The sequence below is a fragment of the Plectropomus leopardus genome, chromosome 5 (genome assembly GCF_008729295.1).
Source record: "Plectropomus leopardus isolate mb chromosome 5, YSFRI_Pleo_2.0, whole genome shotgun sequence".
NCBI classification, from domain to species: Eukaryota; Metazoa; Chordata; class Actinopteri; order Perciformes; family Serranidae; genus Plectropomus; species Plectropomus leopardus.
This window is the reverse complement of record NC_056467.1, coordinates 22,881,745-22,905,178: the sequence shown is the minus strand read 5'-3', so window position 1 is coordinate 22,905,178 and position 23,434 is coordinate 22,881,745. Positions and strand designations below refer to the sequence as shown.

At 40.7% G+C, this 23,434-nt stretch overlaps 1 protein-coding gene across 4 annotated transcripts; it reads right to left on the bottom strand.

Annotated features, from left to right (window-relative positions):
• Positions 1 to 1,452: 1,452 nt before the first annotated feature.
• On the bottom strand, positions 1,453 to 15,524 carry hic1 (hypermethylated in cancer 1). 4 transcript variants are annotated; one of them, XM_042487423.1, is made up of 2 exons: positions 15,340 to 15,524; positions 1,453 to 9,202 (listed from the first exon to the last, which is right to left on the bottom strand). In XM_042487423.1, exons 1-2 carry the CDS (start codon positions 15,397 to 15,399, stop codon positions 6,956 to 6,958), a joined length of 2,307 nt encoding a protein of 768 aa, XP_042343357.1. In that variant the 5' UTR covers positions 15,400 to 15,524; the 3' UTR covers positions 1,453 to 6,955. The 4 variants fall into 4 exon arrangements, with proteins under 4 accessions (XP_042343357.1, XP_042343360.1, XP_042343359.1 ...); XM_042487426.1 differs by having other exon boundaries at positions 1,453 to 9,186; positions 15,340 to 15,413; XM_042487425.1 differs by lacking the exon at positions 15,340 to 15,524 and adding an exon at positions 13,586 to 13,767.
• Between the last annotated feature and the right edge of the window lie 7,910 nt (positions 15,525 to 23,434).

Below are 23,434 nucleotides of genomic sequence, written 5' to 3'. Positions count from 1 at the left end.
TGTGATAGCAGCAAACATTGTATTGTTGTTCAAAGAATTGATATATAATCATATCATAAAATAATATAAAACTTGTGATTTACACCCTAACTATATAAATAATTTATAGAGTTGAAAAATGTATACTTGGTGCTGTGCATCGATGCAATACTACAATGCAAAAATATTGTGATTCTATGCTGTTTCGTTTTTTTTTTACCACCACCGCTACCATTTAATCATATCTATTTTTTTTTTTTTTAAAGTTTAATGGGATTTTTATCGAACATAAATAATGCTAAAAAAAATTAAATAATTTCACACATTTCCTCGTGAATCTGTTATGCAATTCACTTTATTGCCAAGTTGATTTTGAGTATACTAACAAACAAAACAAACATGACATTTTTCACATTGGCTTTTCAAAAAATAAAAGCCTTATCAACATGATTGTATCAAGACACCTTAATAAAATGAATTATAAAAACCCACAATTGAAATTTACACAAAAATTAACTATAAAACATTTTGACATGCAATAAATACATTCATTTCACTAAAGCAAAGTAAGATCAATATTGACAATAAAATGCAGAAAAAATACTGTTTGGTTTTATTGCTTTGAATTGGTTTTTTTTTAAAGCACAAAATAAAACACTGAATTTTATTGATGGATGTCTGCTTCATGCCTGCTGAAATAAGATCCACTGGAAAAAAAAAATCTCATTTCAATTGTAAATTTGTGATGTATGTATTCTGTCATGTTTTTTTTCCATCTATCGGCAGCTACTGCTGTCTGTGTGGCTGTCTGCTGAATGTTCTTATCCGTGAACCACAACTAGTTGGGTACAACTACCTCAAAACGTCACAGCGATCTTCATTAGATCATAATCCATCCATCATCCCTACAGCCTGTTTTCAAAACCAGACAGAATGTTGTGTGTGTGTGTGTGTGTGTGTGTGTGTGTGTGTGTGTGGCCCCTGAGGCTCTGTAACATTTTGGCACAGGTTTTAGTGTGTGTTGGGTAGAATCACCTTTTCTTATATAATGGCTTTTTCTACAAGAAGCGACACTCCAAAAGGAGCTGGGAAACCTAATTAAATCTGACCTAATCTTGAGCAGTGGTCTGCCATCCAGCTGTGTGTGTGTGTGTGTGTGTGTGTGTGTGTGTGTGTCTGTGTGTGTGTTACAATCAAATCCTCTCCTTGACCAACTTTTGCTCTTCCAAATTCCTGCTTGTTTTGTCCTTGCTCTTTGTTTGTCTTTGCATTTAAACTTCTGGAGCAGAAGTTGTACACTGTAAACGAAAAGATTCAAGCCAAAGTCCACTTAGTCTGTCTTGTATGTGTTCAAGGTAGAGACAGAAACCGAGAGCCAAGCTAAACAGATGGAGGACGACACGGGCAGCCAGAAACCCCCCACACCTATTCAACTACAAAAGGCCTACTGTGGGTTGTGTGATGATTGGGTGATAATTGTTAGGTCTGGAAAAAGGATGACATCCCAGAGGGCACGCTGACATTAACATTTAAAAAAGAATCCTGACAATGACCTGCAGTCATCAACAATGAAAAAACGTAATTTCCTCACAAGATAATATCCAAAAAAAAAAAGAAGGATGAAATGAACAATGTAGCGGAAAAAAAGAGACCCACAAAGCATCCAGCTTTTCTCAGTTATTTACTGAAGGTTACAACTATCAAGCTATTTTTCTCTCTGCTTCTTTCCCTCTCCCTTTTCTCCATCTCAGTGCATGACTTGGCTGGTGCAGCCGAGGCCCGGCTCAATTGTGCAATTTCATACATGTTTACTTTACTGGCATCTTTCTGAGCATATTTTCCCCTGAACATTTCCCCTCACATTATTCTGCATTTCCTCTACAACGATATGCTGTCTTTAATCTCCCTTTGTAAGCCGTTTCTTGGCTTGAGGATCAGAATACAATAACGATGTCAGGTTTTTTTTTAATCTGGCCAGTCATCTGCTGTATTTTAACACATGCCACAAAGTTCATTTTGGAAATTGATCAGGGCTTAAAGAAAAAGAAAGTAGCTCTCCACGTAAACATTTAGACAACTGTCTTCTTCAGCATGAAAAACAGCTGGAAGTAAGTGGATCACGGGAGAGGAGGGGGGAGGCAGCGGGCGCTGTGGGTCAGCGGTTTGTGTTGAGTGTAAGAGGAGAGAGGGGACAGGGAGAGGTGAGCGGGGAAGCTGTGAGTCGAGGTAACAAGGGCGGTGAACGAGCGAGGCCAAGCTCTGCACTGGAGGGAGGAAGAGGAGGAAAGAGAAGTGCCAGAGGAAAGGCAATTGTGGGACTTCTAGGGGATCATAAGAGTAATAAAAAAATCACAATAGAATGATTTTTCCAGAAAAGTGCAGTTCGGGGAAATAAATCTAAAGCAGCTGCTTGTAATAAAGACTCTTGAAAGTGTCAAGTCTCGCTCTTGTACTTCACCCTGTGACACTGTGGGAAAGGCGTTCAGACATGTAGATGGACAGGTGCACTATGTACACATTCACACTCACACACGTATACAAGTTATTGCAGAACATAATTGCTTGTTATATCGAAGGCACATTTGTATTGGGTTGACTTAAGAGTCAGTTTTAGGTTTCGGCGCCAAAAAATGGCTTGATTATTGATATTATTTTGCTCTACATTTAAACATGAGTCCTCATAAAAAGAAATATATACACTGGACAACAGTGGCATGTCTGTGGCTCTGTGCTCTTAAGATCAGCCACACAGATAATGGTTTTCATAACAAGGCAAAGTCAAAGTTGGTCAGAAGCTTAACTTGACGACATAACCCGTGGATAGTACAAAGATTTGTCACTGAGTTTTGTTTTGAGGATCTGCGATGTCTGCTAAGTGCTTCAGTCCTTTTGGAAAACATCGTGAAATACAATAAATGTCAGACGGCGGTATGATCGCAGATCAGACTGTCAGAGTCACACAGGTGACCTCGGCCCGCTGCTGCTGGTAGAAAGCTTAAAGGCATACTCTGCATTTTTTAACATTAAACCTAAATCCTTTTTTGGTCTCCACGGGGCCACTGGAACTCATCCAGGCGGTTTTTACTTCTATAGTGTTAGTGTTATAAAAGTTACGGGCCTGGGATGAATGCCATAACAACATTAGAAAGGAATGAAGTGGCCTAAAAAATAAAATAAAATGATCAACCCACATCTCCTAGATGGTGCTGTACTCGTTTATATTTGCACTCATTTCCATTATATCAATTAGCGTAGCTAATAAATTGTTTTAAATGTCTTCCAAAACATCTTCATCTAAACCACTTCGTAGGCAATGAGAGGTTTTCTGGGTTGTTGTGTCATATAAATAACATCAACAAAGGCATATGGCATAAAACCCCATGGGGCAAGTGGCTACACCAGTAAATTGAAACAAGACTCTTGTAATTTTACTAATTGAATCAACCACAGCGCAATAAAAATACTGCCATTTTTTTAATTATGATTTACATTACAGTTTCTAGGCCATTTATATTGATCAGCCATGCCCCCAATTTATTTTAAAAAGTTAAAACTATGACATAATATGGAAAAAATGACCCAAATGATGCCAAAAAATATATCCACAACATCCTCAAATTGTAACAAAATGTCTGAATGGCTTCCTCGCCGTGCAGCCCCCTTGAAAGCCCGTGATGTCGTATCGCCGTGATACTTAGCAGAGGTCTATTCCCAAAGAGCAAAAACGGGAAGGAAAAGAGAAGATACAGTCTACTTGTTTTCTGAATGGAGAGTTTAAGAAGTACGAACAGGCTTTCATACTGAGACAATGGCTTGCGTCCACCCTGCTGCGCTCTCCCTGCTCCTCTCCCTCCCCATTCTCCGTCTCTCTATCTGCCCCTGAGCAGAAACACACGGCACATCCTGCTCCGCACAACACGCCAGCCAAAAGTTCACTTCCTGCTCCTCAGCTCTTCTCCTTCACACCGACCCTATTCCCAGGACATGCATTAACAGCCCCTTCATGCGCTCAAATAGCATAGGGACATGCAAACAGACAAGCAAGCGCTTCCCCTCTCTATAGAAACACAGCCCACCCCCTGTCTGTCATACACATTAATGCAATTAAGCGAATTTCAAACAGGGCACATCCGACAGAAATGTTCTGCCATTATCTTGCTCTTCCCTCCTGCACAGATTTGGAGTGACAGTGGAAACATGTTGTGTTGTTTTAATGGTGTAAGGCAGAGAGGATTTTGATTTAAACTAGTGAATGAGGTGGAGTGAGGGGACTGGAATTCCCACGATTGACATCCGCCTGTTCTTACGTTTTTAACACGTATGCACATGCTTGTGGACCGCTGCTAATATAATGTTTCATTGAAGCAACCCCTTTTTTTGTAACAAAGTCTCAAAACTTGAAGCATCATCCAAAACAAGCTGGCTTCCTGTGTGTTTGTGTGCGGCCTCAGTCTGACTCGCCACTGAAAGTTCACTAACCTCCGGAGGGAAGGGGTCAAACAATATGAGACAAGTTTTTCATACTCGCACTGCAAAAAGCCACCGCTCGTCTTGCATGTGTGTTTGAAACCAGAGATTGATGCGATCGTGCTTAAAGAAATTCACAAACAGCCAGTTAAGATGCTACCAAAATGACTTTGCCTCATGTTATAACAAAGGAATTGGTCAGACCGACACAAACCTCTTTGAGGACGACACAATAGAAAATGTATACCGCATAGTAAAAATAAAAACAGACAAAAAAATGTTAATATCACATGTTATCTCCACCATAAAACTGTAACAAGAAATGTATAAACACAAATAACCACAGGTTTAACACAGGACAACTGCCCTGTTAATAAGAATATAAAAAAGTGTGTGCGTGTGTGTGTGTGTGTGTGTGTGTGTGTTGTAATTTGAAGGTTTAGTAAAGCTTAGCATCCCCATGCTGGGTTCAGTCCTGAGGTAAGCACCAGTTTCACGTGCGCTGCTTTCAGTTCAAATCAAAATAAAGAAAGGTTAAGTGACAGAAAACACTGATATGATCATATGCTACAGAGAAGCCCTTAAATTATTGTTACATAAAAAAAACAATCCCAAAAGGCAGGCACATTGTCTCTGTTTTTTTTTTTTTTTAAGCCTTTAAGATTCACTCCGTCTATCACAGTGTATTTATGGCTTTAGTCTTCACATTCACCCACTGAGGTTGGCATTGGCACTATAGTGGTCAGACATTTCTAATCTGAATGACTAGTAAAAGTGGAAAAAGCAAACAAAAAAAAAAAAAGCAAACAAAAAGAAAAGAAAAGGCCAGCATGTTTTGGGGGAATAAACATTTTAAAGACAAAAATGTGCCGTCAACCCGCAACCTTTATGTGCTCTTTTGTTTCCAAGCTGGAGGAACTGCTGGTCAGCCAGCACAGAAATATGTCATTCTTTGTTTCTGCATTTGATACTTGCGGGGGAAAGGGAGGCGACGCTGGGAGACATTTGCTAGGCCGATGTTAATAAGTGGATCAGAGGGGTGAGATGGCAGGCATGAAATGGGACATCATGCCGGCGAGCGGTGGGAATTGTCCAGGAGAAAGTGAGATTTCACAGGGATTACCAAGGCACAGCAGCTGGGGTGTGCTGTTCACCCGCTGGCTCCCGGGGAAGACCCACAAACCCCTTCTTGTGTTCATATCACAGAAAGATTAGCAGCTTGCTGTGTGTGTGTGTGTGTGTGTGTGTGGAAGGGAGGGGGTGTGTATGCGTGTGGTGAGTGGAGCGCTTTTAAGGCAAAGGGCTGCACTCACTTTGACTTGTCAACAGTAGCAGACAACAGACTACAGGGGAGGGAGGTCAAATGAGAGGTCGAATGGTGGAGCGCCAATGCAGGATTTGACTACCGCGACTTCACGTTTAATCATCAGGCCGCCGTGAATTGAGCAATTGCTCTTGACAGTAAATGACAGATTTCTGTGCCATTAATTCTGCCGTTTCTGCTCGGCTGCATCCATAATTGTGAATATTACACAATGTCAAGAGGCAACGCCCAGGTTGCGTCTACGCCACGAGCCGAACGCTCATCATGAACAGGGATTAGTGTGTCATCAGTTGGGTATGTGCAATCATGTCCCAGTTCTGAGATCACAGGGCTGTGCTTACTGCATCTCAATAACAACTGAAAGCGAAGGGATGTTTGTGAAAAAAAAAAAAAAGAAAAAGGAAGTTTTAGCTCATGAAGGCTGAGTGTAAGGCTAATTAAGCTGTCATTACTGTCACATAGCATGGGTCTTCATCTGCGCAAATATGCAGGGGAGTGGGTTTCAAAATGTGGAGGAAATAAAACTGAGGAGACTTTACCGAAATGCAGAAGCTGTTACTGTTCAGTCATTTCCTTGCGACTTGGGAAGCAGGATTTGGAGAAGCTGGAGAGTGAGATACATAAATTGTCCAGTACCCCCCAAAAAAGAAAAAAAAATATCCTCCCATTACTTTGAAGTCCAGGAAAGTTATCATTTGGTCAAAAGTTCCTTTCAGGTCTGGACCGAAACCCTGAATCTTGTCCTTATGTGCTTTTTTTTGTACACAGATGATAGTACACAGGTTTAGGGTCAGATTGCAACCTCTCCTTGCAACAGTCTCTCTTTGGATTTCACCATAATACAAAAATAAATAAAACAAATTTTGGTTTTCAATTTGTCACTTTGGCTCAATGGCTGTAATTTTTTTTTTGTTTGTTTGCATACACTGTACATAAATACTGTACTTCTTTGTGTCTCTTGGTCATAGAATAGAACAGAGCTCCTTTATAAAGGAGGACCTTAGGATACATTAGATGCATAGAAAGGCACTTACAGTCTACACATTTTGGTGTGCATGAGCAGACCATTTCCTCTTGGCCTGAGTCTGAGGTGCAGAGGAGATATTGAGTTTGAGGTGAATGGCTTTAGAATACTGCAAATTGTGTGTGCACACAGACCTATTGGTGCCATTTATACAGGTCATCTTAGCTGGGTGAGTAGCGGTCAATGGTGCGGGCTTCAGAGAGGGCCTGTGGTGGAGGAGGGGGAAGCGATTGGCCCAGGACATCCATGTTGTCATGGGAGAGGCCCAGGTGCTCCGAAGCCAGTTTGGACAGCGGGTACAGGCTCTCCATGACTTTTGTATCGGCTACCAGTTGCTGCTGGGCTTGGATGAGAAGCTCGTTGGCCTTCTCCTGCTTCAGACCCAGATGCTCGGCTGCATATTTACTCAGTGGATAGATGCCCTCAGCAAAGTCCAGCTTCAGTTTCCCGTCTGTGGTCAGGCCCCCTGCAGTCCCTCCACTGCTGTGCATCTTCATGTGGCTGATGAGGTTGCGCTGCTGAGCGAACTTTCCTCCGCACACCTGACATTCGTACGGCTTCTCCCCTGAGTGGATGCGCATGTGCTCAGTGAGGCGATACTGGCGGGTGAAGCGCATGCCGCAGGAGTCGCAGGCGAAAGGTTTAAGGCCCAGGTGGCTGCGCATGTGGCGCGTCATGGTGCCCCGCTGTGTGAACTTCTTGCCGCAGATGCTGCAGGGGTAAGGCCGGGTCAGCCAGTGGGTCTTTTCATGTTGGCGCAAAGTGGCTGGATCTTTGTAGGATTTCTCGCAGGAGGAGCAGCGGTAGGGTCGGATCATCTCCCCGAGGCCACCTGAGCTCAATGCCTGGCTGGACTTGTTCTCCAGGTGGGACAGACTGTTCAAACTGTTGCTGCTGTTCAGGCTCCCGTAACCGTTCGTGGTGCTGCTCATGTTTTTGGTGCTGCTGTTATTGCTGTTTCCCAGCTCCCCGCCAGAGTTGCCGTACAGTTCTTCCTCTGTGTGCGTCTCCACGTGTGCATTGAGCTGCTCCGAGCTTGGGAAGCCTTTGTCACAGGGGATGCAGACATACAGATTGTCCCCGAAGCTCTCTGGCTCATACGGCATGTGGAACCTCCCCATCGGTCCAGAAGGGGACGGGCGGCCTTCGCTGCTGCCTGTCTCCTCCGTGCCTGACCCGCTCTTGTCATCTGCTCCCTCACTCTCCTCCCCGGCCTTGTGGTGGTTTTGATGCTGCTCCCCATTTTCACCCCCTTCCTCCTCATCCTCGTCTTCATCTTCATCTTCAGCTGTGTATGACAGTGGCTCGTGTTTGACCCAGCGGTAGATGTTGCCCATGTCTCTGCCTGCCTCTCCGCCTTCTGTTGGGGTGTCAGGGCTGGGGGGGCACGGGTAGCGATCTCTGCCCTGGGAGCCTGAGCGGTGTAGGTGGGGTAGGTGTGGGCCAAGAGGCTGGTTGAGATGGGGAAAAGGTGGAGGAGTGAGGGAGCTTGGCTGGTCATTCGACTCCATTTTTTCTGAGGAGAAGGCCCTTCCGTTCGTCCTTGGCATGGGACTGGTGCGTCCACTCAGAGTCTCATCTCGCTCCTCATCATTGTGAGTGTTTGCCAGGTGGGATTGAGAGGGTGTGTGCTGAGAGTGTGAGTTGGGGCTTTTCTTGGAGAGATCAAGGCCATAGTTGGGGGAGCAGTTCCTCTCGGGGTGGGCTGAGCGCCCGAGCTGGGCCGGCAGAGCTGACTGCAGGGATGGGAACACCTGAGAGCCCTGGGTGGAGGTGGGAGCATACAGCTCCCCAGCATGAATGGCCAGTCGATGGGGAACTAGCTCCTCTAGTGGTGATGCCCGGGTTGCATGGCTGTTCAAAATTCCTCCTGGAGGGCAGGACTGAATGACAGGAGTGGAAATCCTATACCTGCCCCCACTCCCTAAACCCATACTGTTGGGCCCCATCTTTGGGTAGGGCAGAAATGCAGGACCTGGGCGGGGAGGGTACTTGCCATTTCTTTTCAGCTTCTTTTTGCACAAAGCCACCAAGTCAAGCAGCTGAAGGTAGCTGGCTGCTGCCAACACAGCCCCCAGATTGGGTTCAGTGGGAGAAGTGGGGTCTCCCTCACTGAGGCGGCCTGTGTAGATGTAGTCCAGAATGACCCTGAAGACCCCTGGACTCACCATCTCGTGGTCGAGGTTGATGAGATTGTCATGGACCACCAAAGATTTCAAGTAGAGGCTGCTGGCAGCCAGAATGTTCTTGTGAGCTCTGAAGAGGGCGTTCTGCACCACAATGATAACATCACACAGGAAGCCTTTGGTTCGTTGGCTGTTGAGCTGCAGGAGGAGATCCCTAGCATGACTTGGAACTTCCATGGCACCCAGCATCGTCTTCAGTCCGCCACCTGCAACAACAGATATCTGTAAAACGTCATGCGGCAGTCAGCACTTTGATACACGAAAACACCATTAATGTGTCATTTTCTGCACCATAAGAATTATTATTGATGCTTTTTTTTTTTTAAAAAAAAAAGATGAATCTGTTAAAAGATATAATTTACACATCAAGCTATATTAAAATATATTTGAGAGGTTTGAGTGCCAAAAAGTAGGATTGCCAGCTGGAAAGTAAAAAGTGTTAGATGCAAATTTAGGAGCAATATGCAAGTTTACAAAAAGCTTTTTAATTTGCATAAATGAATTAGTGCAGAATAATTGATTAATAATTTTTTTTAAAAAACATAGCACATCACATCATAAATAGCATTTTAATGCAAACATTTCCAGTTTACATAATCATGTTTAATTCATAGATTAGACTTGACGCAGCACGCAGCGTGCAGAACTTGTGTGTGGAAAGTGCACATGAAGACCACTTTGGTAGAAGTGAACTTCTGCTAAAGGTGAATGGCTGCAGTGGTTTTTCTCATAATCAGAAATTCAAGTCTACGCATTCACTTCCTCTGTAGCAAGCAAAACGCATGAAAATTCAGAGAACAGCAGATATATATTTTGTAACCGCTGGCTTCCTGATAAAGTATTCCAGAAGTGGTGTGCAGAGTTTTAAACAAAGCGAGGGATGAATGTTTCACAAGTGTGATGAACAGCAGGTATAAACCTGTGGGGGGACGACAGACGCATCCAAAAAAAGATAGGCCTGTCGGCTTTCCTTTCTGCCCAGTCATATAAGGAACACGGCGGTGCACGGGATGTAAATCAACATTGCATGGTTCAATATAAGTTGAGATGAGCTGCAGGGATCTAAAGCACACACATACGCACACGCACATTCGCTCACACTCGAATATCAACACTAATTGTTCCATCAAGCCTAAAATAAACCAAATCAGGTGCATGCATGAAACACCATGTATTGTTCAATCAGTGGCATCTGAGGATAGTTTACTTGTGAGATTAAACGTCTCAAACTGTCCCTGAGGGCTTAGTCGCACTGATGGGAAACAAGCTGCTAAATAAATATCATGTCATCCGTCTGATCGCCGTCTTCCTGACACAAGCTCATTCACTTCTTGTTTATTTCATTCAGTGTACACGCTCAGCACGAGAATGGGGAAGTATGAATTTAAGTAAAATAAACTTTTGACAAATGAGTTAGTGAAGAATCCAGAACAAAAAGTCATGCGACTATTTATTCTCTTAAAATGACAAAGCTGTGTACTCCTAAAAATTTTAAGGTCACTCCTCTGTACAATTTAAGCGGTGTATTTCTGTAAATGCATGTTCAGCATTGAGGGAAATGTCATCACTCGATGAAACGGAAAAGTCAGAATAAGTATGACATCCAGCCAGTGATCACGCGGAGAACAGTCATCAATATAAAAGGAAAATGTCTTTTTAGAAAAACTATTCCTTTTTTTTTTTTTTTTTAAATTAATTTCAAATTGTGTCGTCTCTATACCTAAACATATGATTTGGATCCTAGGAATTCCTTGCTATCTGGTCAAAAAAAAAAAAAAAACTACAAAAGTCTATGAATAAAAGGCGAGTAAGACAGGTTTGGGTGGGTTTACGCTCCATCATGTCCCCAGTTGTCATCTAAAGTGTTTCCACTTCTGGTTTCTGTCTGGCTTTGATTACTCAACGGTCATATTTTACTATAAATTACAACGTCGGTCAGATCAAACGTGTTTAGAAACGAGGGTGATATGAGGAATAGGCCAAGCACTTTCCACATGGGGCTAAACTTTTGCAGTCTCTGCTGCATTAAGGGATGTTTGGCTTACTGTGCAGAGCATTGGTGACACGTTGTGTACTTTCACACACATAATCAGTGTACACTCTCGTCAGTGTGCGGTCTGCAGCATTACGCGACATGGTTCAGTTGCATCACGAAGCAAAACAGAAAATTAAAGATTTTTTTCAGAACATACTGCACTTAAATTAACATATTCTTGCAAATTTTATCAAATCTTTTGTGATATAAGAAAAGAAAAAAAAAACCTAATGCACAAAGCAACCTGCACCTGCAGTGTGTTTTGCATTTTATTTTTGTCTTGTGGTAACAACAGTCAGGCTAACTGTGGGTTTCCCATCAAGACTTGTTGCTACCAGAATGAGTTTTTGAGGCCTTTTAAAAATATCTGAGCTTGCTGTTTGATGCACTGACAAAAAGTGAAAGATCACGGTTAATGGTGTTTTCGAATACTCTTGATCTGGAGGGCATGTGAAAACTCACAGCATCCTGTCAGGGGGCCATGTATGATTACAGTGATATTTTGTCAGCTTGCTACATATAATGATCTTATAAATACATTCAAGTCTGCACTATAGCATGCTTTGTTGTGTTAAACAGGCTGATTTAAATCATTTATTTTAGGTTGCACATTGAGAGTCCTCTTGGGATGCATGGTTGTTTCCATCTGACAGCATTATTTTTAATGGCCCGGCAACATGCTGCTGAAACTTAAGATGATGTTGAAACTGTGCATTCAGTTATTTGCATTAGATTAATATTCATTGTTCCTGTGTTTTGTCTGTTTTGTCACTTTTGTGGTTTGGGGGTGAAGCGGGAGACTAAACGTCCTACCTCTACATGTAGCCTCAGTCACATAAACACTCCAGACATCTGCTTAAAATGTTGTGCTGACATTTTATTTTCTTTCATTTCAATTTGATGTCCACGCTCATGTCGCCTTGTTTATTTTAGGGCCCATTTGTTCATATGTTCAATTTATGAGACAACACTGCAGCACAAAGTCGGTGTAAATTTGTGAGAAGATATTTTACTGTAGTTTCATCCAGCTCATTTATTTTGTGTCATTTTTGTGACTCGCAGGAGGCACATGCATGCATTAAATAACAGACTGGGCTGCACATTTAAGTTGGAAAAACTGCACCCTGAGGCGCAGATCGAGTACTCATGATGGGTGAATAAGCTGAGTTACAGACAGGTCAGAAACATGATGGAGAGTCGAGCTCGCTTTCCTGTTTGATCCATTTTAAAAATCGTCACATTTATATAATACCGTGGAGAGGACAGCAGCTTCTTAAACAGCTCATTTAAATAGCACATCGTGCATAGTCAAATCAATATGATATTGTAATATTTTCTTTTGATAATTAAGTATAAACAGTTGTGTTAACAAGGGTGCAGGCTTTACAGCAATTATAATTAGAATAATTTGCATCGCCTATTTCTAATTTATTCAACCAAGCATTTATGATCGATGCAGTTATTGTAAAGTTAAATAAAACTTACTGTTTGTGCGTTTAATGCGCCCTTGTCGAGGTTTATTGTGGACCAAGGTTTTCAGTTCTGCCTAACATCTGAGTAGCTCGCGTCCCGTTTTGCAAGCAAAGCATGAAGTTGTCTGCTGACTCTGTGTGTCGCCGAGAGGACGCGTCCTCTCTGTCTCTAATCTGTTTTACTCTTCGCATATTGTACCGTTAAACCGAATCACGAGTGAATCCATCTCTGTGAGCCGTCCCCGAAACCTTTATCTCCACCGAAAGAGCCTTAAATCACCTCCAGAAACTTTCCCGTTTTCAGCTCATTGTGCTTTAAGGTGCATCACAGCTGTTTCTTCTTCAGAGCTGTCAACAGCACCGAGGAGCTTTTTTTTCAGATATAAAATATCGTCTTTTTCGTAAAGGAACAAGATATCCATGCACTAAAATAAATAAATAAATAAATGAAAAATATTTAATATTCTTTATTGGGTCTTGAACTCGCAGAGAGTGATAGGCCTGTTTTATAATGTCCATGTTGCTTCCTTATTACATTTATTAGAGGATTACTGAAGAAGTTCCCTTTTAAACTGAGGTCGATGTTCCCTTTAACCTTTCCAGTAAATTTGAGTAAAAAAAAACATTTAAAAAGAATTAAACTCAAAGGTGAGATCTTTTAAAAGAATTAACGTCGATAAATTCCGATTTTGCACTCCCCCCCCTCACATTTTAACTTAATTTTGCTGATTTTTGAAGCACCATAATTTAATCTAAATTCGCCATTACAACAGTTTGATCCTTAATGATTTTGCAAATTAGCTGACTGCTCTATGTTTAATTAATTATTTTTAGAAAGCTAATAATAATTCCAAACGACTCAAATTAAATGCGTTAAAAACGGATTAAGTCTTTTTGTCGAAAAATCATGATGGAATAAAAACAAGCTAAAAACGCTGCGTGATATAAAATACAAATATTTCAACAGTCTAATTAAAAAACAAACACATTTTCTCCCTGACACATGCACTGCACATTTTTATGAATAAAACCCGAAAAGTCACCCTTCGCTTGTTCTTGTTTGGGTGCCTGAGCGCGTGCAGCAGCAGCAGTTCTTACCTGCATGCCCGATGTCTTCTGCCATCCGATCTAAGTCTCCCTTAATGATCATCTCAGCAGTCTCCAGGAGTCATATCTGACGTTTCAGCTTTGAACTGCCAGCCTCCAAAAAACCATGCCAGTTTTCCGAGCGCGTCTGCCAGCTCTTTTTTTTATGATTATTAATTGATATGAATTTCTTGTCGCTCCTTAGGTCCGTCCTCCCACCCACTTTCCTCCCTCTCCCTCTTTCTCTGTGTGTCTCTGCCCCTCCTCTCCCCTCTTTCTCATCCCCTCCTATAAAAAAATACGTGCTTAGACCAGCATCAGTTTCCTCCTATTTTTTTTTCTTGTAATTTCCTTAGCTATTTTTGCGTCGTAGCAATAACGCGCACCGGGATGATAATGGAGCCTCTATGCGCCTTAAGTGTTTTAGCGCCCCGTGTGATGTCAGTCTATAATAAAACTAAAAGGTAAAATCGAGGGCAGGAACTTCATGTGACCCCGACTTGAACTTCTCAACACATCGTCTTAAAGAGACAGGCAGCCATTGTATACGCACATATATATGTTGCATATTTATGACCAGGCAGCACGCTTCAAACTCTTCAGAGGAGTTTAATACTGAAAATAACTGGTAACATCAGGAGCTTTTGGAGCTTTTTCAGTGGCAAGGACCTTCAAGGAATTACTGTCCCTCAAAACAGCAAATTTTGTCTTATCCCTGAAGCAAAAATGTATGTGTTTTTGTGGATTATAATATCTCATTTATTTATTTATTTATTTATTTGGGTTTTTTTGTTTGTATTTTGTTGTTGGTTTTTTGTGTACTTTGGGAAATAAATTCCCAGCTTTCAGTATTCTGCAATTGCACCGTTTTTAATTACGTAAAATCAATAAAACGGCCTTTCACACTCCTTCAGACCTCCTCTGAGGAGATTTGGAGGCTTAATAGCCCCCCTTCACTTAAAGAGCACAATTAGCTTAGTGGAAACTAAAAGGAGGTTTAATGAGCCACTTAAACACACACACACACACACACACACACACACACACACACACATCTCTCTCTCTCTCTCTCTCCCTCTCAGGTAAAACACCTGCTGTGACTTTAAAAGAAATGCACCAAACCTTGATATTGATGTGGACAGCATCACTGACAGTCCATTAAGTAGGCAGATAAAAGTTCCCTCAAAACTGGCAACAGGTGGACATGAGGACATATTTTCATTTCCTATGATAAATATTAAAATGACAGCAGCATGTCATATCATAGAACCCACAGGGACTTTGTTTTGTCTTTTAAATTATTGTTTCCTAATTTATCATACACATATTTCCCCTGTTCTGCAGTGTCAATTATAAACGCATTTTAATGTATGTTTCTCTTTTTTTTAGTTTTATAAATTCTTACTTTATATCTTCATCTTATGCTTAAAAAATCATTTCCACAAAAGCTACAGCACCTTGTATGATTTAATTGTGCCTCTACCGATTAAACGCTGACAAAAATAGAAAAGTAAAAGTTTCTAATAGGATAGCCCGAGGTGGCTGAGATAAGCGTTAGGCCGGACGTGCCCATATGATTCAGATGCTCTAGCGTATTCTGTTCTGAAGACTATATCAACACCATCGGCTCAGAACAAAAGCACATTTAGTTCATTAAACTTTGACAACTCATTGTAGTAGTCTCCCCAAAAAGTTGCTCATTGTGTCTCAGTGTCACACGTCAGCGTGAATGCCATCCCTGCCTCTCAGCCGTATCTCAGTCTTACCTCGGACTCATGTCTGGTGCTCTGGCCGTATGTCTGCTCTCCTTTTCGGCATTCCCTCATCAGGACCTCCGCTGTGTCCTCCGAGTCTGGCTCTCCTCAGAAACCTTCCTTCCGCGTAATTTTGCAGCCCTCTCTCTCCCGGTTTTCCCTCGCTTTCGCACTCTTCCATACAGTGAATATCTCACGTGTTAACAGGACTATCTGACACTTCAGACTGTGTTGGGGTCCGGTCGGACCAGACCAGCCGGCGGAGACTTTACGCGCACAGCGACACCCAATGGTGCACTCGGCGGCAGCGTGTCCCACCACTGGCCTCATCAAAGAGGACATGCTGGGTAGTGATTTTAGTGGGGAATTAAAAAGTAGGTGAACAGCGTATGAATAACACGTGAGCCAGTCGTTATTGATCGGGTGTTTATGCAGGAAATCAGGCTCGTGATGACTTATGTCAGCATCAAAAGGTTGGTCAAGTTTCTGCAAATTAAAGAGTACAGGTGAGTTAGCCTTTAGTGATGAATCTGATTTATATTCAAAATTAAATTCCATTATGGGAGGAAGTATTCAGGTATCCAATTAAAGTGTAGTGCACTATTAAAAATACTCAATTACAAGAAAAAGCTCTGCATTAAAAAGAACAAAAGCAACAAAATGTACTTTAACTCTTTTAAACCTGGGCAAATTGGCTTGATTTCTTGAAAAGAAAAAAAAGAAAAAATTAGTAAGAAATTAGTTTTTAAACAAAAAGGAAAAGGGAAATTGCCTGGAAAAATAGCAACAAAAAATCTCAAACAAACAAATCAAAACAAAATAAAACAGGAAAAAAAAACAAACAAAACCAACGAAATGACCTGAAAAAAATGTTCAAAAATTGTAATAATTTTAATAATATAATTATGATACATAGGATACTGGACATTTTCCCCAGTTTGTTAAAATAAAGTTTTCTAAATCTACTGCTTTTTTTTGCAATTTGCAGGACACTTATAGTTGCTTATTGCCTTTTCCTGTTTTGTTTTGTTTTTTATTTGTTTTAAGAAATCAAGGGTTAAGTTACTTTTGGTGTTTTAACCCCGTCAGTGTCATTACATCATTGGACCATTACAGTTGATGTATTTACATATAAGCTGTGTGTTTAATGTTGTACTTTGCATGATAGTCTAGTGTGTTTTTCTTTTTTGTGTAAAATTGTAATTTCATTGTGACTATAGCTATCAGATAAATGTAGCGGTGTACAATATTTCACCTAGATATGATGGGGGGGAGGTGTGTCCTCTGCATCCCCCTTCAAATCTGCACCTCTGCTTTGACATGAAGTAGAAGTTGAATTAAATTACAACTTTAGTACAGTAATTAGGCTACATGTGAAATGTACTAAAGAGTGGAAAATGCTAACAATTTTGTAGCTGAATAAAAAGGGACTGTCTCTAAATTAGTTGTACTCAAACCTGCCATGCAAAAGTAAAGATGCCCTTTGTTTCCATGTATTTAGTTTTTGTTTGTTTGTTTTAGTTATAATAGTCACTCAGAGGTAGGTTATATCAATTTACATAATAAAAGTAATTCAGAAAACATATCCACAGTCTACACATTGCTGTTATTTTGCTTCAATCCCTTTACAAAGTATATTTTCATTATTAATGTACATTGTAGTTGGCAAGAGTCGTTAACTTTATATTTTCATTCAAACACATGGGGTTTGGTGATATGGAGAAATCAAATAATATAATACTTTTGAACAAATACCTCAATGTTAATGTTGCGATATTATAGGGTTGACTTTGGTGCTTAACGGAAATATTTACACAGCGAGATTTTTGATAAATAACCATCAGTAATGTGGATATAATGACTAAGTGGGTAAAGGCAAATAATAGAGAACAGCCAGAACAAATTGGTAAGTTCAGGAAATTGCATCACTTTTTTGTAACTTTATGCACCAATTTGTGCATAAAATTACAGAGAAGAAAACACTCAAAATATCACAATATCCGAAATCTAAGACAATATCTAGTCTTGCATCAAGATATTGATATTTGGTTGGGTTATGTGAGACAGGCCTGTCTGTTATTATCCCTTCAAGTCTTTCCGCGATCATCCTGAGGTGTTTGAAAGGCCGCGGATTGTAATTGATGAAACTACTTATTTCACCATCACTGAGGTCATTAACAGACAACCCACGTGATCTAGTGAAACGCCAACCAGCCTGAACCCTATTCATGTTTGTTTTGATCGCAGCAGCAGCTGACAATCTCATGAAGCATGCAGGGTCTCTTCCTCTTGAAATTACCCAATGTTCAAGGTGCTGGTGTTTCATTGAAGTGATCCCAACCACCCCGTGAGTCTGTTGGAGTGGAGGAAGGTATTGTCTCTCACTTCCATGTTCCCTTGATGAACTGTTGATAACCTCCCAGTCAGAGGTGGGCAGAGCTGTGCAGGAGAATAGATGTGTTCTATCAAGGACGTGACAGCGGCTTTCGATTCATGGTCCAATATAGTTTTTTTCCACTTAAGGAAACACATAGTGATGTCATTTGCTTCGTGTCGGGTAGGTTTTGCCTTTCACGCAGCTTGATTTCCTTCTGTTTTGATTTACAGACCTTTTATAACTAGTGTAGTTATAGCTCACGGTGTTATTGAACACCAACAGGCTTGCTGCCAAAAAACTACAATTCTGTGCTACTTGTATTCGTCTAGTTATAGCTCAGTCTATTTATCTATCTATTTATTATATATTATATAGATATAGATTATATATTGGTGTTTTGCACATTTCATTTTTCAAGATAACTAGGGCTATTTAGAAATGAGAAAATATATTTCACATGAATAATTGAATTCAACATGCAGACATGAGGTTTGCCTCAACCGTCGTTTCTGTCACAAAATGCATTTTATTAAACTGATAGAGCAACAATTAGTGACATCTGGATTTTTTGGGGGGTAATTGGCATTAACTATGTGGCTACAAAAGCCTCATATTCAGTAAATAGCACAGGCAAAAAAAAAAAAGTGTGTTAAGATGTGTTAATTAATGATGGACAAGCCAGTTCTGTACAGGTTCCTTCAAATTGTTACAGGTAAATGTATCGAACATTTCGGGTTTTGATACTTGTTGCAAAATACTGTGTCAGTTGCTGTATGAGTCTTAAAGTACATGCAGGGGCGTAGGACCAAATTCTGGACCCTGTGCATAAGCAGTCTCTGTGGGCCTCCCGCCCTAAATCTCTCGTCTGTCTTTCACACCTTTTGAATTTTTTTTTAACTAAGAGAGTTTCCTTCCCTTCTTTCTATTCTTTTTTTGGAAGCCTGATTTTCCTTTCTAAGAGAAGTGTATGTTCAAGCTCCAGCACGACAAGCAGCCACTCTCTCGGCTCGAGCTGCATTTAGTGCAGGGCAGACTAAACCATTTTGCGTCTTTAAGGGGTGACAGGGGCCTCAGGGAGCTTCCACTGTTTTTTTTTTCTGTCAGGGTTCAGTCCTTCAACAGATTTATTCAGCCAGTTTTAATTTACTTATTGCACTTATTACTTCAAAAGAAAAAAATTGCAACAAAACCACACTTTTCTTTTCAGTCTTTCTCGAAGTCCCCCCACCCTGATGCCCCCCGACTAAGACGCCTCTTGAGTACATGAACCGTCACCAGTGGTTCAGTGCTGTCCACCCTACAAAACTTCTCTTTAATGTATTATCAGTCATCATGTGTAAGTTTACATTACTGAAGATAAAATTTTCATTGTAATGCACTGATTTAGCATTCCACTTGTGTGTAGGCAGACGGTGTAAGCTCAATACGATGTTACAGAAATGTCACTGACCAACAACCTGTTTTTCTTTGAGGGGCAAGCAGCAGTTACCTTTGCAGCTTTGTGCTGCTTATGTGGTGTTGGAATTATCTGAAAAATAAGTTCCCGTTCATATTTTACGGCTCCTCTGATCAGTTTCCTTTGCTCTTTGTTGTCAGCATGTTGTTTAAGCGCTCTGAGCAATAAAATACAACACATCTTGTTTTCAGTGTCCATGTTGTTTTTGCATTACAACGTAAAGCTCACAAACACTCCAAAGTTGGCAAAATGACCATCCGAGGAGCACATGAATGCACCATTGGCCTTTGCTGGCAGAGGTCTTAACTCCAGTTTGATATAGTTTGTCCTTGCTTGTTTATTTAGTGTTGCTGCTGCACTACATTACAACATTTTGGGGATTCGTGGGCACAGACATATGACAGGCTGACCTAGTACAATACTGGACACTGGAAAGAGTTGGTCAAATAGATTTATTCGTTCATTTTTGCTGGGCATTAACATTTAACGTTTAATAATATTCTACTGTGTATATCAATGGCTCTCAACTGGTCCAATCACAGCAGGGGTCCAGATTTCTCTTTAGTCATTGGTTCAGAGTCCACAACAATTACAAATGACCACATATTCAATTGTAATTCAGCAAATGTAAACAGCACATTGGCTTACGACACAAAGAAGTTAAACATATTGCAAGAATAAACAGAAATGCCACTGAACTTCAAAATAAAGTGTTTTTACAAACCTGGCACATTTGTGAGTCACTTTTGGTCCATTCAGACATTTAGAATGGACCCACGACCCATTTTTGGACTGTGACCCACCAGCTGGGAACCACTGGTTTATATTACTAGAGAGAAGGAAGAATTTTGTTTTTTTGTTTTGTTTTTTCAAGTGGGATACTATAGAAACTAATGTTGCTTAATTTCAGTTTCTTTGTATGTCTTTGGATACAGCTGTTGTCTTCCCAGACAAACTTTATCTCACTAATCAATCAGCCTCCAGAGGCCTGCGCTGGACATTCAACTTCAGCCTGTCAAAACACAATTTAACATACTGTAATCTGGAGCGCAGCAAACCTGAAACACTGAACTTTTAATGAACTGAAAAAGCCTCCAAATTGCTGGTTGTAAGCAATGATTCAATTAAAGCTGTGAGAGCTGAGCGCCAAGCACAGCCCAGGGAGCCCATCCCAGAGACTGTGCATGTCTACTTCCCCAAAGACCAACAACTCGGTAAGGAACCAGAGCTGGAGATAAGGCGGGCTGGACAGCTTAAATCCCTTAACAGTCTGCTGTCACCCTCTAAATCACACACCTTTCCCACCATTTCTCCAAGTGCGAGCATCGCAGGTTTTACATGTGATATATATCTTGCAGAGGCTTTGTGGGCTGAACATGGAAACACGATGAGGAGGTGAACGCTCTGAATGGCTGTGGCCGACTCTTTCAGACATCTGTGAGCAGATATGCTGCAGGGTCAACATGTCTCTAAGGCCCACACCACCTCGTTTCAATTTAGGTCTTGAGTGACGAATATTGCAATCACTTTATTATTGCTCCATGTCTGCCTGCCAGCGCAGAGATAGAGCGAGACTGGACAATACACAGGACAGACTAAAAGTAATCCTAACACCTCAAAACAGACCATTAGAGTGTAATGTCCTTCACTTTTCTCAACCACTTACACAGGCCTTTCGCTCTGTCTACTTTCTTTTATTCTCATCAGTCATCCCTTTCTCCTCTCTTTCTTTCTTTCCAGTGGACATGGCCACACATATCTCCAGATGCTTGCTATGACCGCCCCACCATACCAGACACACCCCCCTCCAGCTTCGGATTCCCTTCGCCACCAAAAATTGAACGGTAGGCGCAACATTTACACACAGACCTCTCTTAATTCATTGTAATAAGCAGTTTTGCGACAGCTTTAGAGCACAAGCGTGCAAGGCATGTCATTTGAATGAGCAGAGCTGTTGTGTGTGTTTGGTCGCTATTCCAGTTCGCCCATCTGCTGGTGACAGACAATTATCATGCCATGATTAGAGCCAGATCAAAACATCTTTTTTTTTTTAACAGAGGGAAACATGTATAGATGCAGAATATTTCTGGTTTTGAGACTCAGACCATATTATGTTTTATTCCCCAAATATTATACCCTCAACAGGCTGGTATGTGGTTGTTTACAGTTCCAGTGTATGCAGTCCGTAATTAACCATGGGAATTACAAGAGATGTATAAATCATATGAAATGGAAAACTTTAAACAACCATTTTCTTTACAAAATAAGTTAATATACAATCAAGTCAAAGTCAAATTTATTGCCAATTCTGACATATGCATAGGATGGGATTAAAATGCAGTCTCTCCCAGACCCGACATGCAAGTACACAATCAAAAGAATAGAAAAAGTATAAAAAGTAGTTAAGTACTAAATAAAAATTAAAAACAAAAGTTAAGGAAGGCACATATGAAAAAACTAAAGCACAAACTTTATAAATGGAAAATGAGCAATAATATCTATTATGCAGTAAATGGTTATTGTTCAAATGGGATAAATATTGCAAATATCATATCTTAATAGCTTTAGTTTTTGGAAAATATGCTTATTAGTTTCCTTGACAGCAGATAAGAAGATTATTTCCTCTGTTTTGACAGTTGTATATCCTCGTTTCTACCTGTCAGCAAGAAAGCATACTTTCAAAAAGATTGAACTACTCCTTTAAACCAACAATATGTACAACAGGTTAAATTTTTATATTCTGCCGTGAGGAAGGAAAGGTAGCTGAAAACAATCAAGGACTACAATTCTGTATATGAAGAAACATTTTTAATTTTGATGATATTAAATGCAATATAGTGTCATATTTAAGACTGAAGTAAAATAAAAAGTTCAGGAGGCTTTTATACCTGGAGCAAAATTATCCACGGAGTTCTCCTCCTTTCCAAAACAAACTGGCCCTTTGATAAACTGGTAAAACACGAGGACCAGTGCAAAAAATAAGAATGGCCTTATCTAGAGCCAGTGTTTGGTTTGTCCATTTCAAGCTACTGAGGGAACATGGTGCAACATGGTGATCTGTGTGGATGAGGACCCGCTGACTTAGTTGATATAATTGATAGTTGATGCCTTATTATATTATATTCCATTTCTGCCAATACTTCTCCCTATATCATACATGCTGAATCCTTATAGAAGATCATGTGATAGGACTGAAAGCTCTAGAAAAGCTACTAAACTGACCTTGCATTGAGATTATTGTGTCTACTGCTGCGTCCAAGTTTGAGAATTAACTTTGAGCCTTGACTATAAGAAGCTGTAAACACAACAGACATATTGACATCTTTTAAGTTGATATGGCAAGTTGTGAAACTGTCCGTTTCATGACTGTAAGTCCAGTATTCACCCTCCTCTTAGCTGTGGTTTGGTCTATATCACCTTCTAAAGCAAGGGTGTCCAAACCTTTCTGAATTGGGGCCAGATTCAATAACTGAAAAAAACTTGCTGGCCAGTTGCCTCTTGCATCCTATGGGTTATAAAATAAAAAATCACATACAGATCAGACAAACACAACTTTTTCATTTTCCATTAAGAAAGCATTCAACTTTACATTGCTTCTGACATCGGTATCCCTTGCTGGCGACGCTTGTATGTTTCTTTCTTAGTCTGTTTGCTTGTTTGTCATCTCTTTATAAAAACACACTAGCTCTTCCTGTGTAGTTCCCCCTATGTTCATGTCTACAGCTGTATGACTGTCCTGCCATGAGCAGAAAAAAACCCCAGAAAAAATGAAAAGAAATCTTGCTTGAATAACCCATATTGTGTCTTCTTCTTCTTCTTCTTCTTCTTCTTCCTCTTCTTCTTCTTCTTCATCTTCTTCTTCTGCTTCTGCTTCTCTTTCTTCTCCTTCTTCTTCTCCTCCTCACCTTGTCTGACTGCTGTTGGCTGCTGGCATAGGAAATGCAGTGTGCAGGTCTGGTGGTCTGTAAGGTTTGTTGTGTCCAAAAGTAATGCCAGTAAGAGCAGCAAGACTGAACCAAAACAGTAAAGTTGCAGCCTAAAAAGCAAATAAATGACCTGAAAGACGCTAAAATGCTTCGTAAAACTGAGGAACTGCAGACTTGGCGGATAATTCTCTGACACTTTATTACTACCAGCGAGCCCTTTCACACACAAGTAGTTACGTGATCAATTGTTGATATAAAAATGTTGATTGTAGCTGCTTTAAGTTTTTGTCAGCTAATAACACTGAAGTGAGACAACAACAAACCACTTTACCTCATGAAACATTTTAT